This window comes from Olea europaea, unplaced genomic scaffold, assembly GCF_002742605.1.
Source record: "Olea europaea var. sylvestris unplaced genomic scaffold, O_europaea_v1 scaffold2219, whole genome shotgun sequence".
Lineage (NCBI taxonomy): Eukaryota > Viridiplantae > Streptophyta > Magnoliopsida > Lamiales > Oleaceae > Olea > Olea europaea.
In genome coordinates, this window is record NW_019240220.1 from 16,852 (window position 1) to 39,573 (window position 22,722).

At 31.7% G+C, this 22,722-nt stretch overlaps 2 protein-coding genes across 2 annotated transcripts; both read left to right on the forward strand.

Annotated features, from left to right (window-relative positions):
- The first annotated feature begins 15,987 nt into the window (after positions 1–15,987).
- Positions 15,988–20,288, forward strand: LOC111380864 (probable GTP diphosphokinase RSH2, chloroplastic). Its single transcript, XM_023004527.1, has 6 exons — positions 15,988–17,038; positions 17,131–17,316; positions 17,882–18,342; positions 18,828–18,986; positions 19,067–19,418; positions 19,851–20,288. Exons 1-6 carry the CDS (start codon positions 16,349–16,351, stop codon positions 20,157–20,159), a joined length of 2,157 nt encoding a protein of 718 aa, XP_022860295.1. The 5' UTR covers positions 15,988–16,348; the 3' UTR covers positions 20,160–20,288.
- A 467-nt stretch (positions 20,289–20,755) lies between these two features.
- Positions 20,756–22,612, forward strand: LOC111380865 (probable GTP diphosphokinase RSH2, chloroplastic). Its single transcript, XM_023004528.1, has 3 exons — positions 20,756–21,310; positions 21,391–21,742; positions 22,175–22,612. Exons 1-3 carry the CDS (start codon positions 21,108–21,110, stop codon positions 22,481–22,483), a joined length of 864 nt encoding a protein of 287 aa, XP_022860296.1. The 5' UTR covers positions 20,756–21,107; the 3' UTR covers positions 22,484–22,612.
- Positions 22,613–22,722: the final 110 nt, after the last annotated feature.

A 22,722-nucleotide genomic window follows, 5' to 3' on the forward strand; every position in this document is an offset into this window, starting at 1 on the left:
CACCAAAATTTGAGGTAAATTTTGTGCCATTTTAAATCAAACTAAAAATATCTCCAATTATTGCACAAAAAATTACACCAAATGAACGGTATTTAATCATTTTTTTCTCTTTTTTATTCTCAATAATTTGTTTATTTGAAAAATTATTTCTTTATTTATTTTACAAACATATAAATTAGTAAATAAATAATTACATTATAGTCCTTGTTTAATGGAAAATGTGATGTTAAAAAATGAAGAAATTTTTTTATTTACATGTAATATTATTTTATTGAAAAATGTGTGTTTAAAATGATATTAAATCACTGTTTAAAAATATATATTTTTTTTAAATGTGGCTCAAACTCGCCTAAATTAATGAAAATATTAATTCATTAATAAATATAACAAATTATTGTATTATTATTATTATTATTATTATTATTATTATTATTATTATTAATCATAATAAGAATTATAATAATAAGAATTTATTGTATTAAAAATAAATAACACAAAAGACACAAATATCATCTATCAATTAGTTTGACAAATAGAAGAAAAAGGTAAATTTGACTTTATACCATTTGGTGCAAAATGATACAAAGTAATTTTGCATCAAATGGTGCAAACTTTGGTGCCATATTGGAAAGATTTTGTACCAAAATTTGGTATGTTTTAGTGATTTGGTGCATTCATTGGAGATTCCTTTAACACTCAAAATCGATATTTTAAAAATAGGTAATTAGCACAAAAGTTCCTTACCTTTCAATGTTATTGTGTAAAACGTCACTACCTTTCATTTTTTGACATTTTTACCCATACCTTTCACATTTTATTGCGCAAAATGTCTTTTCCATCCATTTTCAATAAAATGACGATTTTACCCTCCTATTCAAATAAAACAAAAAGAAAAGAAAAAAGTAATTAATTGCAATCATAGTCCTAAATTTTTCAAAATATTACAAATAAGTCTTAAATTCTCTAGTACCACCACTTTCACAACACCACCAAGCCGCCACATATAGATTCACATAGCACCATTTTCTGACCACAATACCTATCAAACTCCACCACTACCAGCCTCGCCTCACCCTCCTCAACATCCTCCTCCACAGTATTGATCACTAATCTGTTGAAACAACCACATTTGCAGCCTAAAATATCATACTGCCGTATACAACTTTTCAGGGCAATCTCACTTTCGGTGCCACTCATGGTCACGCACTACCACCGACAGTTAACCTTTGCCTCGACGAAGCTATACATGATCTCACATAAATCAAAACTGCCTCAAATCATTAGCTAGAGAAAAAGCCCCAAAATTTTTTCGCTGGTCCTGTCTTGACCTCTTCAAATATAACACAAATTTCATACTTTCAGTTGAACTCTCACATGAAATTTCAACTAGAATTGCTAAATAAACTTAAAATGTGATCTTCAAATGGCATTCCAAATAAAATTTGGGTTGCATCCTAATTTTAACAATATTTTTCAAAGAATGTATAATTAAAAGGTATGGAAAAACTATGTGTTTACGTGCAAAATATTTGACCAAACCGACCTAGAATGGGATCGTCACATTCATGTCACAAACAAGATATTATAATATCTAAAAGTATCTTATTATTAATTACTTTAAAAATCAATCCTAATTACATTTTGAGATATCGTGAACACATTTTTCTTCTTTCAATTATCCAGATTCACTGTTCCGATTTACAAAACAATTTACCAGGTTGCAATTTTGATTTTCTTTATTATTTTAAACATGCAAATTTCGATTTTATCTTTAAAAAACTTCAACTTTTATTAAAGATCCATTTTACAAGATTTTTGAAAAGTGAAAAACTTATATTAAGATTAAGATTAAGAAGTTACTTTTTATCTTGTTCAGATATTTTTATGAAAATGCTTTTGTTCGGCTGGAAGAACTTTTAAATAAAACTTTTTTTAATAAAAGCAAAAATAAAAGTAAAATTTCTTGTCAAACGGACCTTAGCCCTGTTTGATGGCCATTAAGTTTTCGATGAAAAATGAGTTTTAGAATAATGATTTTTGAGAGAATGTGAAATTAAAAAGTATGAAAAAATTTTGAATTTGTGTAAAATATTTTATCGTAAAAATGTGTGGTTGAAAATAAATTTCATAAAAATAGAGATTTTAGAGAACGATAGACAAATAGTGACTTATTATATTTGGCCCTTGTTTGAGCTCCAATCTTGAATTAATACATTTTTTTCTTTCTTATTTTTAATTGCATATTTTTTAATAAAATAATATTACGTCCAAATTTAAAAAAAAAATTTCTTTTTTAATCACTCAGTAGACAAAAAAAAAAAAAATTCATTATTTTACATATATCTTTTCCCAAATTCTAATTTTAATGGAGCCCAAACAACGCTTAATAATTTATATTTTATATAAATTACCTACTAGAAACAAGTTGCCGGCGGTTGCCGACCAGCTGGACCTTACACCTAATAAAATAATAAATAAAAATTAATTGGGTATAAACTCCAACAAGCTGTACTATTTACATATTACCCACTCATTTTCAAAGATTTTCTGTACTCTACAAAATCTACAGATTCTCTTGCTTCCAAAATTCCAAATATTGCTCAGAATACCCAAATTACCCCTGCACTCCCCACATATTACAGTTTTTGTTGTGGCGATTTTATTTTTCATTGAGCCCTCTTTGGTTGCAATTTTTCAACTGAAAAAAATTAATTTTTTGTCCTTTATTTCACTATTTTAGCCGTAATTTTTACTTCTTTACTCACAGATATGACCCACTTTTCTCTCTAACAATCAAAAAATCAATTTTAATAATCACTACCGAACTTGCCTTGAATAATATTATTTATCATATTTAGGGCTTGTTTGCAATAGATTTCATTTTTACTTTTACTTTTGCATTTAGTAAAAAAAAACTTTTGGAAGAAGTTATCTCATCTCTTTTGTTAAGACAAATTTTTAAATGAGTTTTCTATATTGGAAGTATTCTTAGAGGAAGCCATTAAACCAACTTCATTTAAAAATTCTTCTAATTAAAAGAAATATTTTCATAAAATTAGTCAAATGTATTTAAAAGTAGCTTTTGGATCACAAAATTTCATTTTGAATTTTCAAAAGCAATGACAAAGAAGCACTTAACTATAGCATTCACTCACCTAGGTTCAATGAATAATGAAAACTAATGTTGAGCATCCATGGACTATAATATTACATAGCATTAATGTTTGTCATTTCATCATAATGGAGCGGACAATCCATTTTGACCAATAATGGAGAAAATATTATCCTTTTTTTTATATTTGTAGGTAAATTTACTTATCATAAATTTATTATGAACTTTTAAGTAATTTTCATATAAAAAAATTTATTTACTTAATAAGCTAAATTTATGAATTTCAAATATGTTAAAGAATGCATCTTCATGACCAATAAGTTAGTGACTCTAAATTCACCTCACAAAATGTATTAATTTTATTCGGTTGACTGAAACCTTGTTTGAGCTCCATTATAATGAGGTTTTGGGGAAAAATATATTTTGAAATAGTAATTATTTTAAGAATGTACTGTCGAAAAAAAAGAAAAAGTTTTGAATTTAATGTAAATCAATTATTTATTGTACCAGAGATCGGACAAAACTAACTTAGTCCTTATCAAATCTAATCAATTTAATATGAATTGTTAATTTAATATGAATTGTTCATGACAGGAAAATCAATAATTTAACTTATATTTATAAATAATTTATATATGCTCAAGTCACTTTTTATTCATATATTTCGATCACTCCCAAATGCTATCCTTTTATCCGCATCTCATCTCTATCCATTTATAATTTAAATAGCATAAAACAGTTCCCACATGCTCCTGAACTCCCCTTATAAAATGTATTAATTTTTCTGATTGAGAATAAGCAAATCAAGCCAATGTTTGGTCTCATTTTCTGGAATTGTGTTTTTTCCTCTTATTTTTTAACCACGCATTTTTAATAAAATAATATTACACATAAATCGAAAAATTTACTATATTTTTAATCATATAATCTCCAAAAAATCGTTATTCCGAATTTTTTTTTTTCAAAATCTATTTTTAATGGAGCCTAGACATTGAGGATAGCTAATTGGATATTAATTGCACTAAAGGTCTAGTAAAAACCATATTAGTTTCATTGGCCCTATTTGCTTTTGATAAAAATATGTTTTTAATGGATTTTAATAAAAGTTAATTAAATGTATAGTGGAAAATTTGATAAAAATTGTGAGTATTATGAAACAAATTATGCTATTTGTACAAACTAGGTTGTCAAACTAAGTTTACAAACTATGTATTGACAACATCGAGGCTAATCGTTTCAAAAATAATTTTTGAAATCAATGACTTAGAGATCTTGCCAACACTTAACCCTGAGGGGTAGCTTAGTGTTAGGCATTGGATTTACTCTTTAATGATTACCTGTTCGAATTTCTTAAGAGTTACTGAGATGAGTACCTAATTGTAAATTTTAGGGCTCCATGAGATTAGTCGAGATACACGTAATCTACCCAATACTCAAGATCATTAAAAAAAAAAAAAAAAAAGATCTTGCCAACACTATTTGTAAACAAACTTTGTAGAAGTACCTTAATTCCGCATGAAAATATGTAGTGAAAAATGAATTTAAAGAAATTTTTAAGAAATGAGACCAAGTAGTAGCTAAATTTTATTACAACGCTTCGCCTCTTTATTCAATCTAATACAGTGCGCTAAAGACAAATAATTTTCCAATACAATTTGATGTAAAGTAATTCAACAAATTACAAAAATATCAATGCACGGCCCCACTCTGTGCAGTGATTGATAAAGGAGATAGCATCAAATCCAAACACAAAAGGAAACAATTTATTATTATTAGTCGTTGTATTTTTAAAATTTTGATGTAATTTGGTTGAGCTCTCATGTCAATTTAAAATATTCGTGCCACTCAAGTCAACACATTAATTCTAACCAAAATAAAATCACAGCAATATAATATTCAAGTTAATAAGATAAATATAATTAAAATTGACATAACATGATATGATAAAATTTATTTATTTATTTTTATATTGAATTTCAATATATTTTTATTGGACATATGCGATATTTATACGTAAATTCCGATTGCTATTGTCATGTTATAAAATAGAAAATAACTATAAAAAAGATATGATACTTAACTTGTTTGGCCCCCATTTTTTGAAAATGAAAGGAAGTGGAATATTATTTTTTTGAAAAATGAGTGGTTGAGAAAAAATGAAAATCTTTCGATTTACGTATATTATTATCTTATGAAAGATTACGTAATTGAAAATAGAAAAGAGAAAAATGAAATATAATAGAATGAAAATTAATGACGGCAGGGTCTTATTCGCTTTCATGTGACTTCTAATCCGTCGAATCCTGTCGGGCATACACGAGGTTTATCTATTTATAAATCTTAATTGTTGTAGTAATTTTATAATAATAAATTAAGATTGAAAATCTTGAATTACTTTATGGATAACAGAGTCATATTATTTCCTTAGTCCTACAAGATTTCCGTTATTTCAGGTACATATCAAGGGTATTTATGTCTTTTACAATGCTCCATTGCTTGGATCCATTTACTTCTCGTTCTATGAAGGCGAAAAGATCACAAGCAAATCTGGTGCAGAAGAAGAAAACCCTAAAATTCTCCTAAAATTTCTCAATATACAAATTCTTCTTCTGACAAATTATTTTCCCCAGATTTCACTGTCTTCAAATTAAATTTCCCAATAAGAACTCCAAAAATTCCTACCCAAATCTTTATAGAATTGAATTAGCTTCGAAATTCCTCAAAAATCTGCTTTTTTTTTTTTTTTTGATTTGGTTTGGTTCAATTCATTTAGATTGACGATTCTTTTGTGTGTTTGTGCACAATACAAATCATAAACAGGAATTAGGTTTGACATTGTTATAATTATTTTAATCGTAGTGAAAGCTTTGAAATTTGATTAATTGAGGTTGGAATTATGCCGGTTCCAACGATAGCTCTGTACGCTAGTCCACCGAGCAGCGTGTGCTCCGCGCCGTACGATTTTGATTTCAATGGTCGGTCAACGTCGTCAGCATCGGCTTCAGCGTCGCCGTCGCAGAAACCTGTCATCGGCGGGCTATCGGCCTTGCTTTCTTCGCCATCAGTGAAATCCTCGAGTTATTCAAGTGGATCCGAAGAATCAGGGTCGTTATGGCACGAAAGAAACGAAGAATTGGGGTCATCTTTTCGGTACTCGTCCTTCAAGCGAGATCAGGGCCATCAGAGCCCGGTTTCTGTGCTCCACCGCCCAAGTAGTTCGATTGGGTCGAGCTCCAGAAGTCCACCGGTGAGACCTATTGCTGGAGATTTGAGAATTTCAGGGGATATAAATTCAATACGGTCAGGGAGTGGAGGATTGTTCAATGGGTTTGTCAGGCACTCCATGGGTTCATTTGTCGAATATGATTCTTCACCGGGTTTGCAAGTGAATGGTTTCAATCCGTCCCCTTCATCGGCTGTGTTCGGTGATGAGCTTACGTTTAACATGGAAGATAATTTCTCGGAGTGTGTTCATACAAGTTATTATTTGGGTGAGATATATTAAGTGCAAAATTACAAGTCGTTTAAACATGAAAATAATAGTCAATATACATAAAGCTTGTACTACTTTTCTGATCAAGATTTGCATTTTAATAAGAAATTCCAAAACTAAAAAAATCAATGACATTAGTAATAATTTGGTATGAGTTGAGATCAGCAGTTCTCAATACATTTTTTACACATCAATTCATTACTTTTATTTAGCAAATGAAAAGCGTCAAGTTGTAATTTGTCGAAGTGTCAAAAATATATTAAAAGAAACAATAATTTAGAAACAACTAATCTGGTCACCTTTCTCACATATCGTAAACAATTTTATTCATTGCATTACAAATTCTTTATATTTTTATTCGTTAAATAATGTGAGAGTAAATTTTAGTTGCTCTAGAACAATTAGGAGATTCTCTAGAAGAAATACGGGGTTCTATTTTGGTGAGAACATACTTGGTCCTGCTTATGCGGTCAAATCAATATGTTCTACAGAACTAGCTTTTATAAGCCCCCGTTTGAATATCAATAACTTCCATTTCATTACAATCCATTTATTTCTCTATTATTTTTAACCAAACTATTTTTCATAAAATAATATTACACGTAAGTCGAAAAATTTTCCTTGTCTTTCAATCATTCATTTTCATTTCCAAAAAATGGGGACCAAACAGGGGCTAAATCTAGAGGCATGAAAATTACCAAAGAACATCCTCAAAATGCCTAGAAAAATGCTAAACAACCTGCAGCGATGACTCCATGGATGACCGCACACTCACAACCAAGGCATGGGTCTCGCGTGAGTAAAAAAAATGTTTCCCGTCTCCTGTGTGTGTATTATGTCAACCGCGCGGTTCGTCTAACATGATTCAAATTCCTAGGATACATCAATTTTTGCGGTATGGATGAAGCCGACAATAAAATAAGATAAAAAAACGGATCAATGATATTTGATCTTACTACTAACAATAAAAAATGTATATTTTCGTACGATTGCTCTAAGAAAGGCCATTGAAGTATTTTTTTATTCAACACAATTTGAAGAAGTACTAATCTGAATTTAGCCATTGTTTTATCCATGAAAGATTCTATTAGTCATTATTAATAGAAATAGACCCACCCATCCAACTTTTTTTTTTATTAAATGGAGACTTGTTAATGTAACTCAATCAAGAAATTCGCACTAATTTTCCACCAAAACCGATTTATCCATCACGTGGTCCAACTTTGTAGAATATATCAGTCTCGTTACAGTGACATTAAATTTTACAATTTTTTTTTTACAACGGGTGAGGTGACATACTATTTTATCCTTGATTCTAACAACAGTTAAAATAATTCAAGGCACAAATTTTTACACCTCATACACTGTCAACCTTAGCGTATACATGAAATGTACAAATAGCATTTTCAAGGAAAGTTAAGCTATCTGAACAAGGCCAACGTTTTGTGGGGCGCCACATCGACCCCTGTTTAAACTGGGCCTACGTGGGCTTGTTCATGTAGCCGCCTTCTTTTCAAAATATGTTGTAGGCATAAGTGAGGTTGAATAATTTCTCAACAGTGGCTACATTGCAAATGTCCACATTACCCTTTTCAATGGACATTCAACATTTTCATATGCATAATGAAAGAGCCACCTTTAATTAATTCTCAATTATATAAAGTAAACATTTAAAAAATCGGCGTGAAAAATAATTACCTCTTACCATTTGAGTATGAATTATAACACGATATTCAAGAAGAGCAAGGTATTTGCCCTTCCTAATTTAATTATTATTGTCCAAACAATTAGGCAGATATACATCCCTAAATATGGACAATTATATTCACACCACAATTTTATATTTCTTATACCATATTTTAATTATATTTAAGGTTTTAAATTTTTACTCATTATAGTATTTATATCTCAAACGATTTTTCATGACATTTTTATTTTCGAACTTTTCATTAGTTAACACATTTTATTTTTATAACAATTTGTCTAAAATTCCGTTGAGATAACGTATAACAACTTATTTTATCATCATATTTTAATAAATAAATAAATAAATAAATAAATTATTTTCCCCCCATTTCAAAGCATGGGAAACAAATTTTTTGTCATAAATCATCATCAAATGACGAAATATACTAATTAATAGAAGGTTTAAAATAAGAATTTCTCAAAAAAAAATTAAGAAAATAATTATTATAACAAGCTAAAATGAGGAATTTAACTATAATTAAAATATGGTATAACAAATAATAACCGTGGTGCTAATATAGTCAGCTCCCAAATACATGCTACGTTTGGTGGACGAAAAGACTTATTTACCCCTGCTCTGTGAGTGACAATTTTAAATCTTTTATTTGTTTTAAAAATTTCCTCCTGATTTAATAGGAACGTGGTCAAATACTTCGCACAAGTTGATATCAATTTTTGACTTGGATTGAGTCGTCGTCAAAGTAACAACTGTGAACCTTATGTACAACATTCGACCAAACCTATACCACACAATAAAGTCACTAAATGCCACCACCTAACACAAAATAACACACTTATTATCGTGGATAGAGACATCCAACGTGCGTAGATTGTGAGACATTTTCCAGCATCGTGGCCTTGAAATCAAATTTAGGCGGAAGAATTTCGATGGTTGTTTTGACAAGTAAATACATCTAAGCTCCTTTTTTATTTAGATGAAAATTATATTTTTATTAAATTTTGTAAGATTTGATGGAATAGGTGGTTGTGGGTCTCCGAAAATGATATGGTTAAAATTAATTGTTGACTATTAATTTTGTTAGAAAATCAGTGATAGCTTTGATACCGATTTGTTGTAATACGAGGATAAATATATGGCACAATATGAAGTAAATATCATGAACGCATGAAAACAAAAAATTATTCATATTAGAAATGAGAATTCGCTAAAATATGAAATAAAGAAAACAAAAATTTTATGCTTACAAATTTGTCTAAATCATAATAAAGAGCTAACTATATATAGGGCGTTTCAAACATCCAAAAATAAAGTTGCAAATAGAAAAGAATGCTAAAAATGCATCAAAACATGAAAAGGACCTGAGGTGGATGATACAGTTGTTCGAATGCCAAGCTAGGGACAACTCTTGCAGCTAAAGTGGGAGGTTAGTGTCAAAAAAAATAAATTTCTGGTCCATATCTTAACCACGTCAAGTTCAACACAAATTTCAAAACTCCCAAACGAACTTCCAAATTGAATTCTAACTAGAATTGTCAAATAGAATTCCAAATTGGCATTCCAAATATAATTTGACTCACATTCTAATTTTAACAAACTCCACATTAACACGAATTCTTTGCAATGAACAAAATATCAAGAATTCTCCACCGAGAAACAAATTTCACTGTAAAGAATAAGACTTAACTCTTCAACCAAAAATACCAAACAAAATTCTCCAATAAAATTTCCAATTGGAAAAATTCTCTTCCTCTATTACAAAATCCAACTAGGCAAACTCAATAACTGAGTATCAATTGAATTCCAAGCAATATTTAGTAGGATTACAAAGTTGCTCGAATTATCCTCATGAGCAACAAAAAGATTACAAATGATTTAATAATAATTAAATAGGGCAGAAACAAGCCCTTTAGCAAAATCAACACAACTAAGCTACTTCAATAGAAGGTTTTTTTTTTTACTAGAATCAACATCTTCAACCACATTCAAAACAAAAGCAACTAAATCAACATTCACGTACCTACGTGGAGGCCTAATATTTCTCCTAGGTCTATCTTTAGCAATTGAATACGATGGCACCGATGGAAATGGTGACAAAGTAAAATTATCCATAATTTATGAACTTGACCGAAAATGTATTCTTCAATTTAGACAAACTAAACTTCGATGGTACTGAACCAAACTTAAATCCACCCAAGTGCCTAAATTTTGCTGATTGATCTTCAAAGATCTATAGAATCAAGCAAGACATATAATTGAGATATTCTTTGTCCATTCATAACAATATGAGCACCTTTACTAACTTTCAAGACTCTACTTTCAACAATGTATTTGTACATTTTCATGTCAAGAGTACTCATTGAGATAAAATTTCTCTTTAAATTTGAAGCATGTCTTGCAACATCAAGTGTTCCGACAATGCCATATGTAGAAAATAAATTTCGATTGGGACACATAAAAAAATGCAAGCTGTATCAAGAATCTAATCCTCGTCAGGTTTGGAATAACAATCAGAAGTAATCAAAAGTTCTCCACCATCGTGAGAATTTTCTACAATACTAGCTTTACTTGAAGTATCTAGTTGCTTTCCCTTATAATTACATACAACCAAATTTTCCTTTATTCTGCAACTTATAACAATATTTTATCATATGTTATTTTTTCTTAAATAATTACAAATTTTATTACTATTGTACATTTTGTCATACGTTGAGAATATAGATGTTGCTTCAAATACAATTTTCTAGTTAGACTCTTTGTCATGCATATTTGTTTCATTTTCAACCATAACACATCAATGGTCTTCTTAGTCAAAGCGTCCTGAAGATATATTATTAAAAAGATGAAGATGAATTTGTAATAGGGCATTCAAATCCTTATATTGTTTCTCTTCCAACATCCAAATTGTAAGCATCTTGTCAAATCTCAATAACACATAATCTGAATTCATCTAAGCATTATTTCGCATTTTTACCTGCTACAATGAAAACTTGTGTTGCAATTTAAAGTTGGAATATAATACTTCATGGTTGCTATCATAAAAGATCAAGCTGAATTCTTGATTTGATCGAGCCTCACTCTAATACCATTGGTTAGAAAATCAATGATAGCTCTGATATTGGTTTATTGTAATATGAAGATAAATATATGGCACAATACGAATTAAATGTTACAAACGCAAAAGAATAAAAGATTATTAGCGGAAAAAATGAGAATTCACTAAAATATAAGAAAAAATACAAAAAATTTATGTTTACAAATTTGCTCAACTTGTCTAAATTATATGGTGAATGTTTCAGACCTTAGAAATAGAGTCATAGATGAAAAAAATGCAAATAATGCGTCAAAAACGCAAAATGGGTTTTGGCCAAATGACACCATCACTTGAGCAGTGATGGAGCGACAAGCAAGGGCATACGGGCGCCAACTCACTGTTTTGCATGCTCGATGGGGAGGCAAGCAGGCAGCTAGAGAAAAAGCCCCAAAATTTTTTCGCTGGTCCTGTCTTGACCTCTTCAAATATAACACAAATTTCATACTTTCAGTTGAACTCTCACATGAAATTTCAACTAGAATTGCTAAATAAACTTAAAATGTGATCTTCAAATGGCATTCCAAATAAAATTTGGGTTGCATCCTAATTTTAACAATATTTTTCAAAGAATGTATAATTAAAAGGTATGGAAAAACTATGTGTTTACGTGCAAAATATTTGACCAAACCGACCTAGAATGGGATCGTCACATTCATGTCACAAACAAGATATTATAATATCTAAAAGTATCTTATTATTAATTACTTTAAAAATCAATCCTAATTACATTTTGAGATATCGTGAACACATTTTTCTTCTTTCAATTATCCAGATTCACTGTTCCGATTTACAAAACAATTTACCAGGTTGCAATTTTGATTTTCTTTATTATTTTAAACATGCAAATTTCGATTTTATCTTTAAAAAACTTCAACTTTTATTAAAGATCCATTTTACAAGATTTTTGAAAAGTGAAAAACTTATATTAAGATTAAGATTAAGAAGTTACTTTTTATCTTGTTCAGATATTTTTATGAAAATGCTTTTGTTCGGCTGGAAGAACTTTTAAATAAAACTTTTTTTAATAAAAGCAAAAATAAAAGTAAAATTTCTTGTCAAACGGACCTTAGCCCTGTTTGATGGCCATTAAGTTTTCGATGAAAAATGAGTTTTAGAATAATGATTTTTGAGAGAATGTGAAATTAAAAAGTATGAAAAAATTTTGAATTTGTGTAAAATATTTTATCGTAAAAATGTGTGGTTGAAAATAAATTTCATAAAAATAGAGATTTTAGAGAACGATAGACAAATAGTGACTTATTATATTTGGCCCTTGTTTGAGCTCCAATCTTGAATTAATACATTTTTTTCTTTCTTATTTTTAATTGCATATTTTTTAATAAAATAATATTACGTCCAAATTTAAAAAAAAAATTTCTTTTTTAATCACTCAGTAGACAAAAAAAAAAAAACTATTCCATCCATTGTCACTTTACAAGCTGTACTATTTACATATTACCCACTCATTTTCAAAGATTTTCTGTACTCTACAAAATCTACAGATTCTCTTGCTTCCAAAATTCCAAATATTGCTCAGAATACCCAAATTACCCCTGCACTCCCCACATATTACAGTTTTTGTTGTGGCGATTTTATTTTTCATTGAGCCCTCTTTGGTTGCAATTTTTCAACTGAAAAAAATTAATTTTTTGTCCTTTATTTCACTATTTTAGCCGTAATTTTTACTTCTTTACTCACAGATATGACCCACTTTTCTCTCTAACAATCAAAAAATCAATTTTAATAATCACTACCGAACTTGCCTTGAATAATATTATTTATCATATTTAGGGCTTGTTTGCAATAGATTTCATTTTTACTTTTACTTTTGCATTTAGTAAAAAAAAACTTTTGGAAGAAGTTATCTCATCTCTTTTGTTAAGACAAATTTTTAAATGAGTTTTCTATATTGGAAGTATTCTTAGAGGAAGCCATTAAACCAACTTCATTTAAAAATTCTTCTAATTAAAAGAAATATTTTCATAAAATTAGTCAAATGTATTTAAAAGTAGCTTTTGGATCACAAAATTTCATTTTGAATTTTCAAAAGCAATGACAAAGAAGCACTTAACTATAGCATTCACTCACCTAGGTTCAATGAATAATGAAAACTAATGTTGAGCATCCATGGACTATAATATTACATAGCATTAATGTTTGTCATTTCATCATAATGGAGCGGACAATCCATTTTGACCAATAATGGAGAAAATATTATCCTTTTTTTTATATTTGTAGGTAAATTTACTTATCATAAATTTATTATGAACTTTTAAGTAATTTTCATATAAAAAAATTTATTTACTTAATAAGCTAAATTTATGAATTTCAAATATGTTAAAGAATGCATCTTCATGACCAATAAGTTAGTGACTCTAAATTCACCTCACAAAATGTATTAATTTTATTCGGTTGACTGAAACCTTGTTTGAGCTCCATTATAATGAGGTTTTGGGGAAAAATATATTTTGAAATAGTAATTATTTTAAGAATGTACTGTCGAAAAAAAAGAAAAAGTTTTGAATTTAATGTAAATCAATTATTTATTGTACCAGAGATCGGACAAAACTAACTTAGTCCTTATCAAATCTAATCAATTTAATATGAATTGTTAATTTAATATGAATTGTTCATGACAGGAAAATCAATAATTTAACTTATATTTATAAATAATTTATATATGCTCAAGTCACTTTTTATTCATATATTTCGATCACTCCCAAATGCTATCCTTTTATCCGCATCTCATCTCTATCCATTTATAATTTAAATAGCATAAAACAGTTCCCACATGCTCCTGAACTCCCTTATAAAACGTATTAATTTTTCTGATTGAGAATAAGCAAATCAAGCCAATGTTTGGTCTCATTTTCTGGAATTGTGTTTTTTCCTCTTATTTTTTAACCACGCATTTTTAATAAAATAATATTACACATAAATCGAAAAATTTACTATATTTTTAATCATATAATCTCCAAAAAATCGTTATTCCGAAATTTTTTTTTTTCAAAATCTATTTTTAATGGAGCCTAGACATTGAGGATAGCTAATTGGATATTAATTGCACTAAAGGTCTAGTAAAAACCATATTAGTTTCATTGGCCCTATTTGCTTTTGATAAAAATATGTTTTTAATGGATTTTAATAAAAGTTAATTAAATGTATAGTGGAAAATTTGATAAAAATTGTGAGTATTATGAAACAAATTATGCTATTTGTACAAACTAGGTTGTCAAACTAAGTTTACAAACTATGTATTGACAACATCGAGGCTAATCGTTTCAAAAATAATTTTTGAAATCAATGACTTAGAGATCTTGCCAACACTTAACCCTGAGGGGTAGCTTAGTGTTAGGCATTGGATTTACTCTTTAATGATTACCTGTTCGAATTTCTTAAGAGTTACTGAGATGAGTACCTAATTGTAAATTTTAGGGCTCCATGAGATTAGTCGAGATACACGTAATCTACCCAATACTCAAGATCATTAAAAAAAAAAAAAAAAAAAAGATCTTGCCAACACTATTTGTAAACAAACTTTGTAGAAGTACCTTAATTTCGCATGAAAATATGTAGTGAAAAATGAATTTAAATAATTTTTTAAGAAATGAGACCAAGTAGTAGCTAAATTTTATTACAACGCTTCGTCTCTTTATTCAATCTAATACAGTGCGCTAAAGACAAATAATTTTCCAATACAATATGATGTAGAATAATTCAACAAATTACAAAAATATCAAGGCACGGCCCCACTCTGTGCAGTGATTGATAAAGGAGATAGCATCAAATCCAAACACAAAAGGAAACAATTTATTATTATTAGTCGTTGTATTTTTAAAATTTTGATGTAATTTGGTTGAGCTCTCATGTCAATTTAAAATATTCGTGCCACTCAAGTCAACACATTAATTCTAACCAAAATAAAATCACAGCAATATAATATTCAAGTTAATAAGATAAATATAATTAAAATTGACATAACATGATATGATAAAATTTATTTATTTATTTTTATATTGAATTTCAATATATTTTTATTGGACATACGCGATATTTATACGTAAATTTCGATTGCTATTGTTATGTTATAAAATAGAAAATAACTATAAAAAAGATATGATACTAAACTCGTTTGACCCCCATTTTCTGGGAACGAAAATGGGTGGAATAGTGTTTTTTTTAAAAAATGAGTGATTAGAAAAATAAAAAATTTTCGATTTACGTATACTATTATCTTATGAAAGATTGTGTGATTGAAAATAGAAATGAAAAAAATGAAATATGGTAGAATGAAAATTAATGATAGCAGGGTCTTATCCGCTTTCATGTGACTTCTAATCCGTCGAATCTTGTCGGGCATACACGAGGTTTATCTATTTATAAATCTTAATTGTTGTAGTAATTTTATAATAATAAATTAAGATTGAAAATCTTGAATTACTTATGGATAACAGAGTCATATTATTTCCTTAGTCCTACAAGAATTCCGTTATTTCAGGTACATATCAAGGGTATTTATGTCTTTACAATCCATCGCTGGGATCCATTTACTCCTTCGTTCTATGAAGGCGAAAAGATCACAAGCAAATCTGGTGCAGAAGAAGAAAACCCTAAAATTCTTCCAAAATTTCTCTATATACAAAATCTTCTTCTGACAAATTATTTTCCCCAGATTTCACTATCTTCAAATTAAATTTCCCAATAAGAACTCCAAAAATTCCAACCCAAATCTTTATAGAATTGAATTAGCTTCGAAATTCCTCAAAAATCTGCTTTTTTTTTTTTGGTTTGGTTTGGTTTGGTTTGGTTCAATTCATTTAGATTGACGATTCTTTTGTGTGTTTGTGCACAATACAAATCATAAACAGGAATTAGGTTTGACATTGTTATAATTATTATAATCGTAGTGAAAGCTTTGAAATTTGATTAATTGAGGTTGGAATTATGCCGGTTCCAACGATAGCTCTGTACGCTAGTCCACCGAGCAGCGTGTGCTCCGCGCCTTACGATTTTGATTTCAATGGTCGGTCAACGTCGTCAGCATCGGCTTCAGCGTCGCCTTCGCAGAAACCTGTCATCGGCGGGCTATCGGCCTTGCTTTCTTCGCCATCAGTGAAATCCTCGAGTTATTCAAGTGGATCCGAAGAATCAGGGTCGTTATGGCACGAAAGAAACGAAGAATTGGGGTCATCTTTTCGGTACTCGTCCTTCAAGCGAGATCAGGGCCATCAGAGCCCGGTTTCTGTGCTCCACCGCCCAAGTAGTTCGATTGGGTCGAGCTCCAGAAGTCCACCGGTGAGACCTATTGCTGGAGATTTGAGAATTTCAGGGGATATAAATTCAATACGGTCAGGGAGTGGAGGATTGTTCAATGGGTTTGTCAGGCACTCCATGGGTTCATTTGTCGAATATGATTCTTCACCGGGTTTGCAAGTGAATGGTTTCAATCCGTCCCCTTCATCGGCTGTGTTCGGTGATGAGCTTACGTTTAACATGGAAGATAATTTCTCGGAGTTGGAAATGCCCCATTATGCAAGAGACTTGCTTTCAGAAGCGCAATCTAGGCATTTAATTTTCCGGGATGATTTTGTCATCAAAGCTTTTGATGAAGCTGAAAAAGCCCATAGAGGCCAGGTACTTGCGATTAACTATCTGATATTTGGCTTTTCGCTAGGAAACTAATGTATTTATTAAAATTGGGATTTTTTGCTATGTTGATTTTATAGATGCGGGCAAGTGGGCATCCTTATTTGCAGCACTGTGTGGAGACCGCCGTTTTTCTGGCAACTATTGGGGCTAGTGCTACAGTTGTTGCCGCAGGGCTTTTGCATGACACTGTTGACGATTCTTCTGTGTCTTATGACTATATTTTCAAGAAGTTTGGAGCTGGGGTTTCTGAGTTGGTAGAAGGGGTAAGATAAATTGATTCGATCGGTTTTTATGCTCTTTTTCAGATTGGTTTTGGTATGTAATATATCTCACTCAAGTTCAATGAAATTCCCTACAAGCTAATGATACGAGGATATGTTCTTTAAATCTTTATGATCTTTAATCATATTGTTTACATTATTTATTACCTACCTATGTATAGTTGATTAGATGTTAATGATTTGTTTGCCATTGTAAACTCAAGATGTTAAACACCATTTCTGTTTTGGAGGGGCCAGGGAAGGGGGTATTGTGATTCTTGCTGTATTTACTGATAGGCGGCTGGGTTTTCATACAGTCAATGAAAGGGATGCCGTCATGAAAATGACACATTGATGAAGAGTTGTTCATAATGACAGAAATCTCAATGTTGATAGGGTTCTTGACTGTAACTTAGGATTTTAAAACATTATGTGATTATATGAGAGGTCCTGGCTTGTCACTAAGTCTTTAGGGATTTGTTCAATTTCTGTGGAGTACTTTTCATCGCAACTCTAATTGATAAGCTGATTGGCATAAATGTAGAATGATTTATTGAGTTTCTTCCAGGTGTCTAAATTGAGCCATTTGAGCAAGCTTGCACGCGAGAATAACACAGCCAGTAGAACTGTTGAGGCAGACCGATTACATACCATGTTCCTTGCAATGGCAGATGCTAGGGCTGTTCTCATCAAACTGGCGGATCGATTGCACAACATGATGACTTTGGATGCACTACCTATAATCAAGCAACAGAGATTTGCAAAGGAAACGTTGGAAATTTTTGCTCCATTAGCTAACCGATTAGGGATCTCTACTTGGAAAGAGCAACTTGAAAATCTCTGTTTTAGGTATCTCAATCCAGATCAGCACCAAGAATTGTCATCCAAACTTGTGAAGTCCTTTGATGAGGCTAAGATTTCTTGTGCTGTAGATAAACTAGAGCAGGCTCTGAAGGATGGCGCCATTTCTTATCACTGTTTGTCTGGACGCCATAAGAGCTTGTATAGCATCTATTCTAAGATGTTGAAGTATGCTCTCTCTCTCTCTCTCTCTCACACACACACACACACACACACACACACATGCATATACACAGTTGTACACCCACACAGAGTGAGCTGATTCACATACAAAAAGAAACAATTTAATATCTTCTCATGTAATTTTTTGACCTTCAATTGTTTTATTTGCTATTTTTTTCTAGTATGTTAAAAAACACGTATCTGATTGTAACGACTTTGGGGTTGTATATTTGTATGGATAACTTAATAGTGGCCTCAATTCCCGTAATAGTTGGATTGAACCCTGATAAAGTATGGATATTGTCATGCAGTAAAAATATTTCTGGCATAATATGATGTTTCACTGTATTTTTGTTGCCCTGGGAGTCTTCAATGTATAATTTCTAACATATTATCAAGTTAATTACATTGCTTTCCTGTTCCCCCAAAAAAAAAATAAAAAAAATCATGCTAATCTACCTCTTGCGGTGGTGTAATTTTATCTTCTGCAGAAAGAAGCTGAATATGGATGAAATTCATGATATCCATGGTTTGAGATTGATTGTCGAAACTGAGGATGATTGTTATAAGGCTTTGAGAATTGTTCACAAGCTATGGGGTGAAATACCTGGGAGGTTCAAGGATTACATAGTTTATCCCAAGTTTAATGGGTATGCTATTTCTAAAAGTTTTAATGTCTTATTCTACATATCATTTGTTATTATACTTAATTCAAACTCTAAAATTTCAGGTACCGATCTCTTCATACAGTAGTGATAGGTGAGGGTATGGTTCCACTTGAAGTTCAAATTCGAACAAAAGAGATGCATTTGCAAGCTGAGTATGGATTTGCTGCTCATTGGAGATACAAGGAAGGTGATTGTGAACATTCCTCTTTTGTGCTTCAGATGGTTGAATGGGCGCGTTGGGTTGTCACCTGGCAGTGTGAGGCTATGAGCAAAGACAGGTCATCCATTAGCTTTGTTGACTCCATGAAGCTGCCTTGCACATTCCCTTCTCATTCTGTGGATTGCCCATTTTCTTGCAAACCACATTGTGGCTCAGATGGACCTGTCTTTGTTATCATGATTGAGAATGATAAGGTTCGTTCTTCAGAAATTTTGCCCCCATTTGGATAAATTATAAATGATATATATATGTGTTGCATGGACACTTTTAAGTAGGATGGCCCGTGTTCGACACGTCTCGAATATCGACGCTACTCGGACACTGTCATGGTCATATTTAAAATATTTTAACAAGATATAAATGAAGAATTTTAAATATTTTAATCAGCGCGTCGACGTAAATGATGTTTGACCCAGGGTTTTTAGCGTTCAAGGGGTCACATTCTTATCCCACCTTCCCATTAGTATTGTTTGGAACTTGAGTGTATCATACTTATACGTACAGAATCTTTCTCGAGTTCCAGGGAATTTGTGTTCTTTGTGAATTAGTTTTTTTAAATTCAGTCATTTGTCCAATGGATTTGTCATGCTCGATATGACTACTGATCTGGTGTTTGGATTTTGCAGATGTCCGTGCAGGAGCTCCCAGCAAATTCATCTGTTACGGATCTGTTGGAAAGAACAGGTCGAGGCAGTTATAGATGGACTCCCTATGGATTTCCTCTGAAGGAAGAGTTGAGGCCGCGGCTGAACCATGAACCAGTTAGTGATCCCACCTGCAAGCTAAAAATGGGTGATGTGGTGGAATTAACTCCGGCCATCCCAGACAAGTCACTGACAGAATACCGGGAGGAGATTCAACGTATGTATGATAGGGGCCTTAACATATCAAGCGCAGTGCCTGCTGCCAACACCATGGCTAGGTTAAGTAGTTGACCCCTTTGGCTCCCCTGATTGTATTATGCGATTGATACAAAATCACGACTAGTTATTCTGTAGATAAACGATAACGATCTGTAAAGAACACCTTATTGTTTGTTTATGAAGGTAAACGATCTTCTGAAACTGGCTATTATCTTTAACAAATTTAGCAATTGCAATTAAGCTGAAGCTCTTAGTGAATGTTAAATCACGAACAATTCCCAGCCTCTCTTCTTTAGTGAATGAAGTGCAAGGCGTTGATTCCTACCAATTTTATACGTATAAAATAAGCTAAATAATCTCTCTACTTAATAGGGGATTTGGCTTGCGAACTTCCAATAACTCGACAATTGACGTGAAATATTTGACAGGAACACCAATTGAAACCAAAAGCCACATTTTAAATTTGTAATATCATTAGCCACGGGGAAAATGAACAGGTCTAATCCTACCATATAGTAGGAGACAAATGAACAAGGTCTGTATAGAAGACGACCATAAGTAATCCGTTCAGGAAGCACGTCGAAACTACGTTGTTTTGACGTTGAAGCAATACTGCCATCGTACAATTCACACACGCATATACACAGTTGTACACCCACACAGAGTGAGCTGATTCACATACAAAAAGAAACAATTTAATATCTTCTCATGTAATTTTTTGACCTTCAATTGTTTTATTTGCTATTTTTTTCGAGTCTGTTAAAAAACACGTATCTGATTGTAACGACTTTGGGGTTGTATATTTGTATGGATAACTTAATAGTGGCCTCAATTCCCGTAATAGTTGGATTGAACCCTGATAAAGTATGGATATTGTCATGCAGTAAAAATATTTCTGGCATAATATGATGTTTCACTGTATTTTTGTTGCCCTGGGAGTCTTCAATGTATAATTTCTAACATATTATCAAGTTAATTACATTGCTTTCCTGTTCCCCCAAAAAAAAAATAAAAAAAATCATGCTAATCTACCTCTTGCGGTGGTGTAATTTTATCTTCTGCAGAAAGAAGCTGAATATGGATGAAATTCATGATATCCATGGTTTGAGATTGATTGTCGAAACTGAGGATGATTGTTATAAGGCTTTGAGAATTGTTCACAAGCTATGGGGTGAAATACCTGGGAGGTTCAAGGATTACATAGTTTATCCCAAGTTTAATGGGTATGCTATTTCTAAAAGTTTTAATGTCTTATTCTACATATCATTTGTTATTATACTTAATTCAAACTCTAAAATTTCAGGTACCGATCTCTTCATACAGTAGTGATAGGTGAGGGTATGGTTCCACTTGAAGTTCAAATTCGAACAAAAGAGATGCATTTGCAAGCTGAGTATGGATTTGCTGCTCATTGGAGATACAAGGAAGGTGATTGTGAACATTCCTCTTTTGTGCTTCAGATGGTTGAATGGGCGCGTTGGGTTGTCACCTGGCAGTGTGAGGCTATGAGCAAAGACAGGTCATCCATTAGCTTTGTTGACTCCATGAAGCTGCCTTGCACATTCCCTTCTCATTCTGTGGATTGCCCATTTTCTTGCAAACCACATTGTGGCTCAGATGGACCTGTCTTTGTTATCATGATTGAGAATGATAAGGTTCGTTCTTCAGAAATTTTGCCCCCATTTGGATAAATTATAAATGATATATATATGTGTTGCATGGACACTTTTAAGTAGGATGGCCCGTGTTCGACACGTCTCGAATATCGACGCTACTCGGACACTGTCATGGTCATATTTAAAATATTTTAACAAGATATAAATGAAGAATTTTAAATATTTTAATCAGCGCGTCGACGTAAATGATGTTTGACCCAGGGTTTTTAGCGTTCAAGGGGTCACATTCTTATCCCACCTTCCCATTAGTATTGTTTGGAACTTGAGTGTATCATACTTATACGTACAGAATCTTTCTCGAGTTCCAGGGAATTTGTGTTCTTTGTGAATTAGTTTTTTTAAATTCAGTCATTTGTCCAATGGATTTGTCATGCTCGATATGACTACTGATCTGGTGTTTGGATTTTGCAGATGTCCGTGCAGGAGCTCCCAGCAAATTCATCTGTTACGGATCTGTTGGAAAGAACAGGTCGAGGCAGTTATAGATGGACTCCCTATGGATTTCCTCTGAAGGAAGAGTTGAGGCCGCGGCTGAACCATGAACCAGTTAGTGATCCCACCTGCAAGCTAAAAATGGGTGATGTGGTGGAATTAACTCCGGCCATCCCAGACAAGTCACTGACAGAATACCGGGAGGAGATTCAACGTATGTATGATAGGGGCCTTAACATATCAAGCGCAGTGCCTGCTGCCAACACCATGGCTAGGTTAAGTAGTTGACCCCTTTGGCTCCCCTGATTGTATTATGCGATTGATACAAAATCACGACTAGTTATTCTGTAGATAAACGATAACGATCTGTAAAGAACACCTTATTGTTTGTTTATGAAGGTAAACGATCTTCTGAAACTGGCTATTATCTTTAACAAATTTAGCAATTGCAATTAAGCTGAAGCTCTTAGTGAATGTTAAATCACGAACAATTCCCAGCCTCTCTTCTTTAGTGAATGAAGTGCAAG

Excerpts from the sequence above, each read along its gene's own strand:
- LOC111380864 (XM_023004527.1), top strand. The coding sequence starts at position 16,349 with ATGCCGGTTCCAACGATAGCTCTGTACGCTAGTCCACCGAGCAGCGTG. Across the intron at positions 18,987-19,066 it reads GTTTATCCCAAGTTTAATGG|GTACCGATCTCTTCATACAG; the intron begins GTATGCTATTTC and ends CTAAAATTTCAG. Across the intron at positions 19,419-19,850 it reads TCATGATTGAGAATGATAAG|ATGTCCGTGCAGGAGCTCCC; the intron begins GTTCGTTCTTCA and ends TGGATTTTGCAG.
- LOC111380865 (XM_023004528.1), top strand. The coding sequence starts at position 21,108 with ATGCTAATCTACCTCTTGCGGTGGTGTAATTTTATCTTCTGCAGAAAG. Across the intron at positions 21,311-21,390 it reads GTTTATCCCAAGTTTAATGG|GTACCGATCTCTTCATACAG; the intron begins GTATGCTATTTC and ends CTAAAATTTCAG. Across the intron at positions 21,743-22,174 it reads TCATGATTGAGAATGATAAG|ATGTCCGTGCAGGAGCTCCC; the intron begins GTTCGTTCTTCA and ends TGGATTTTGCAG.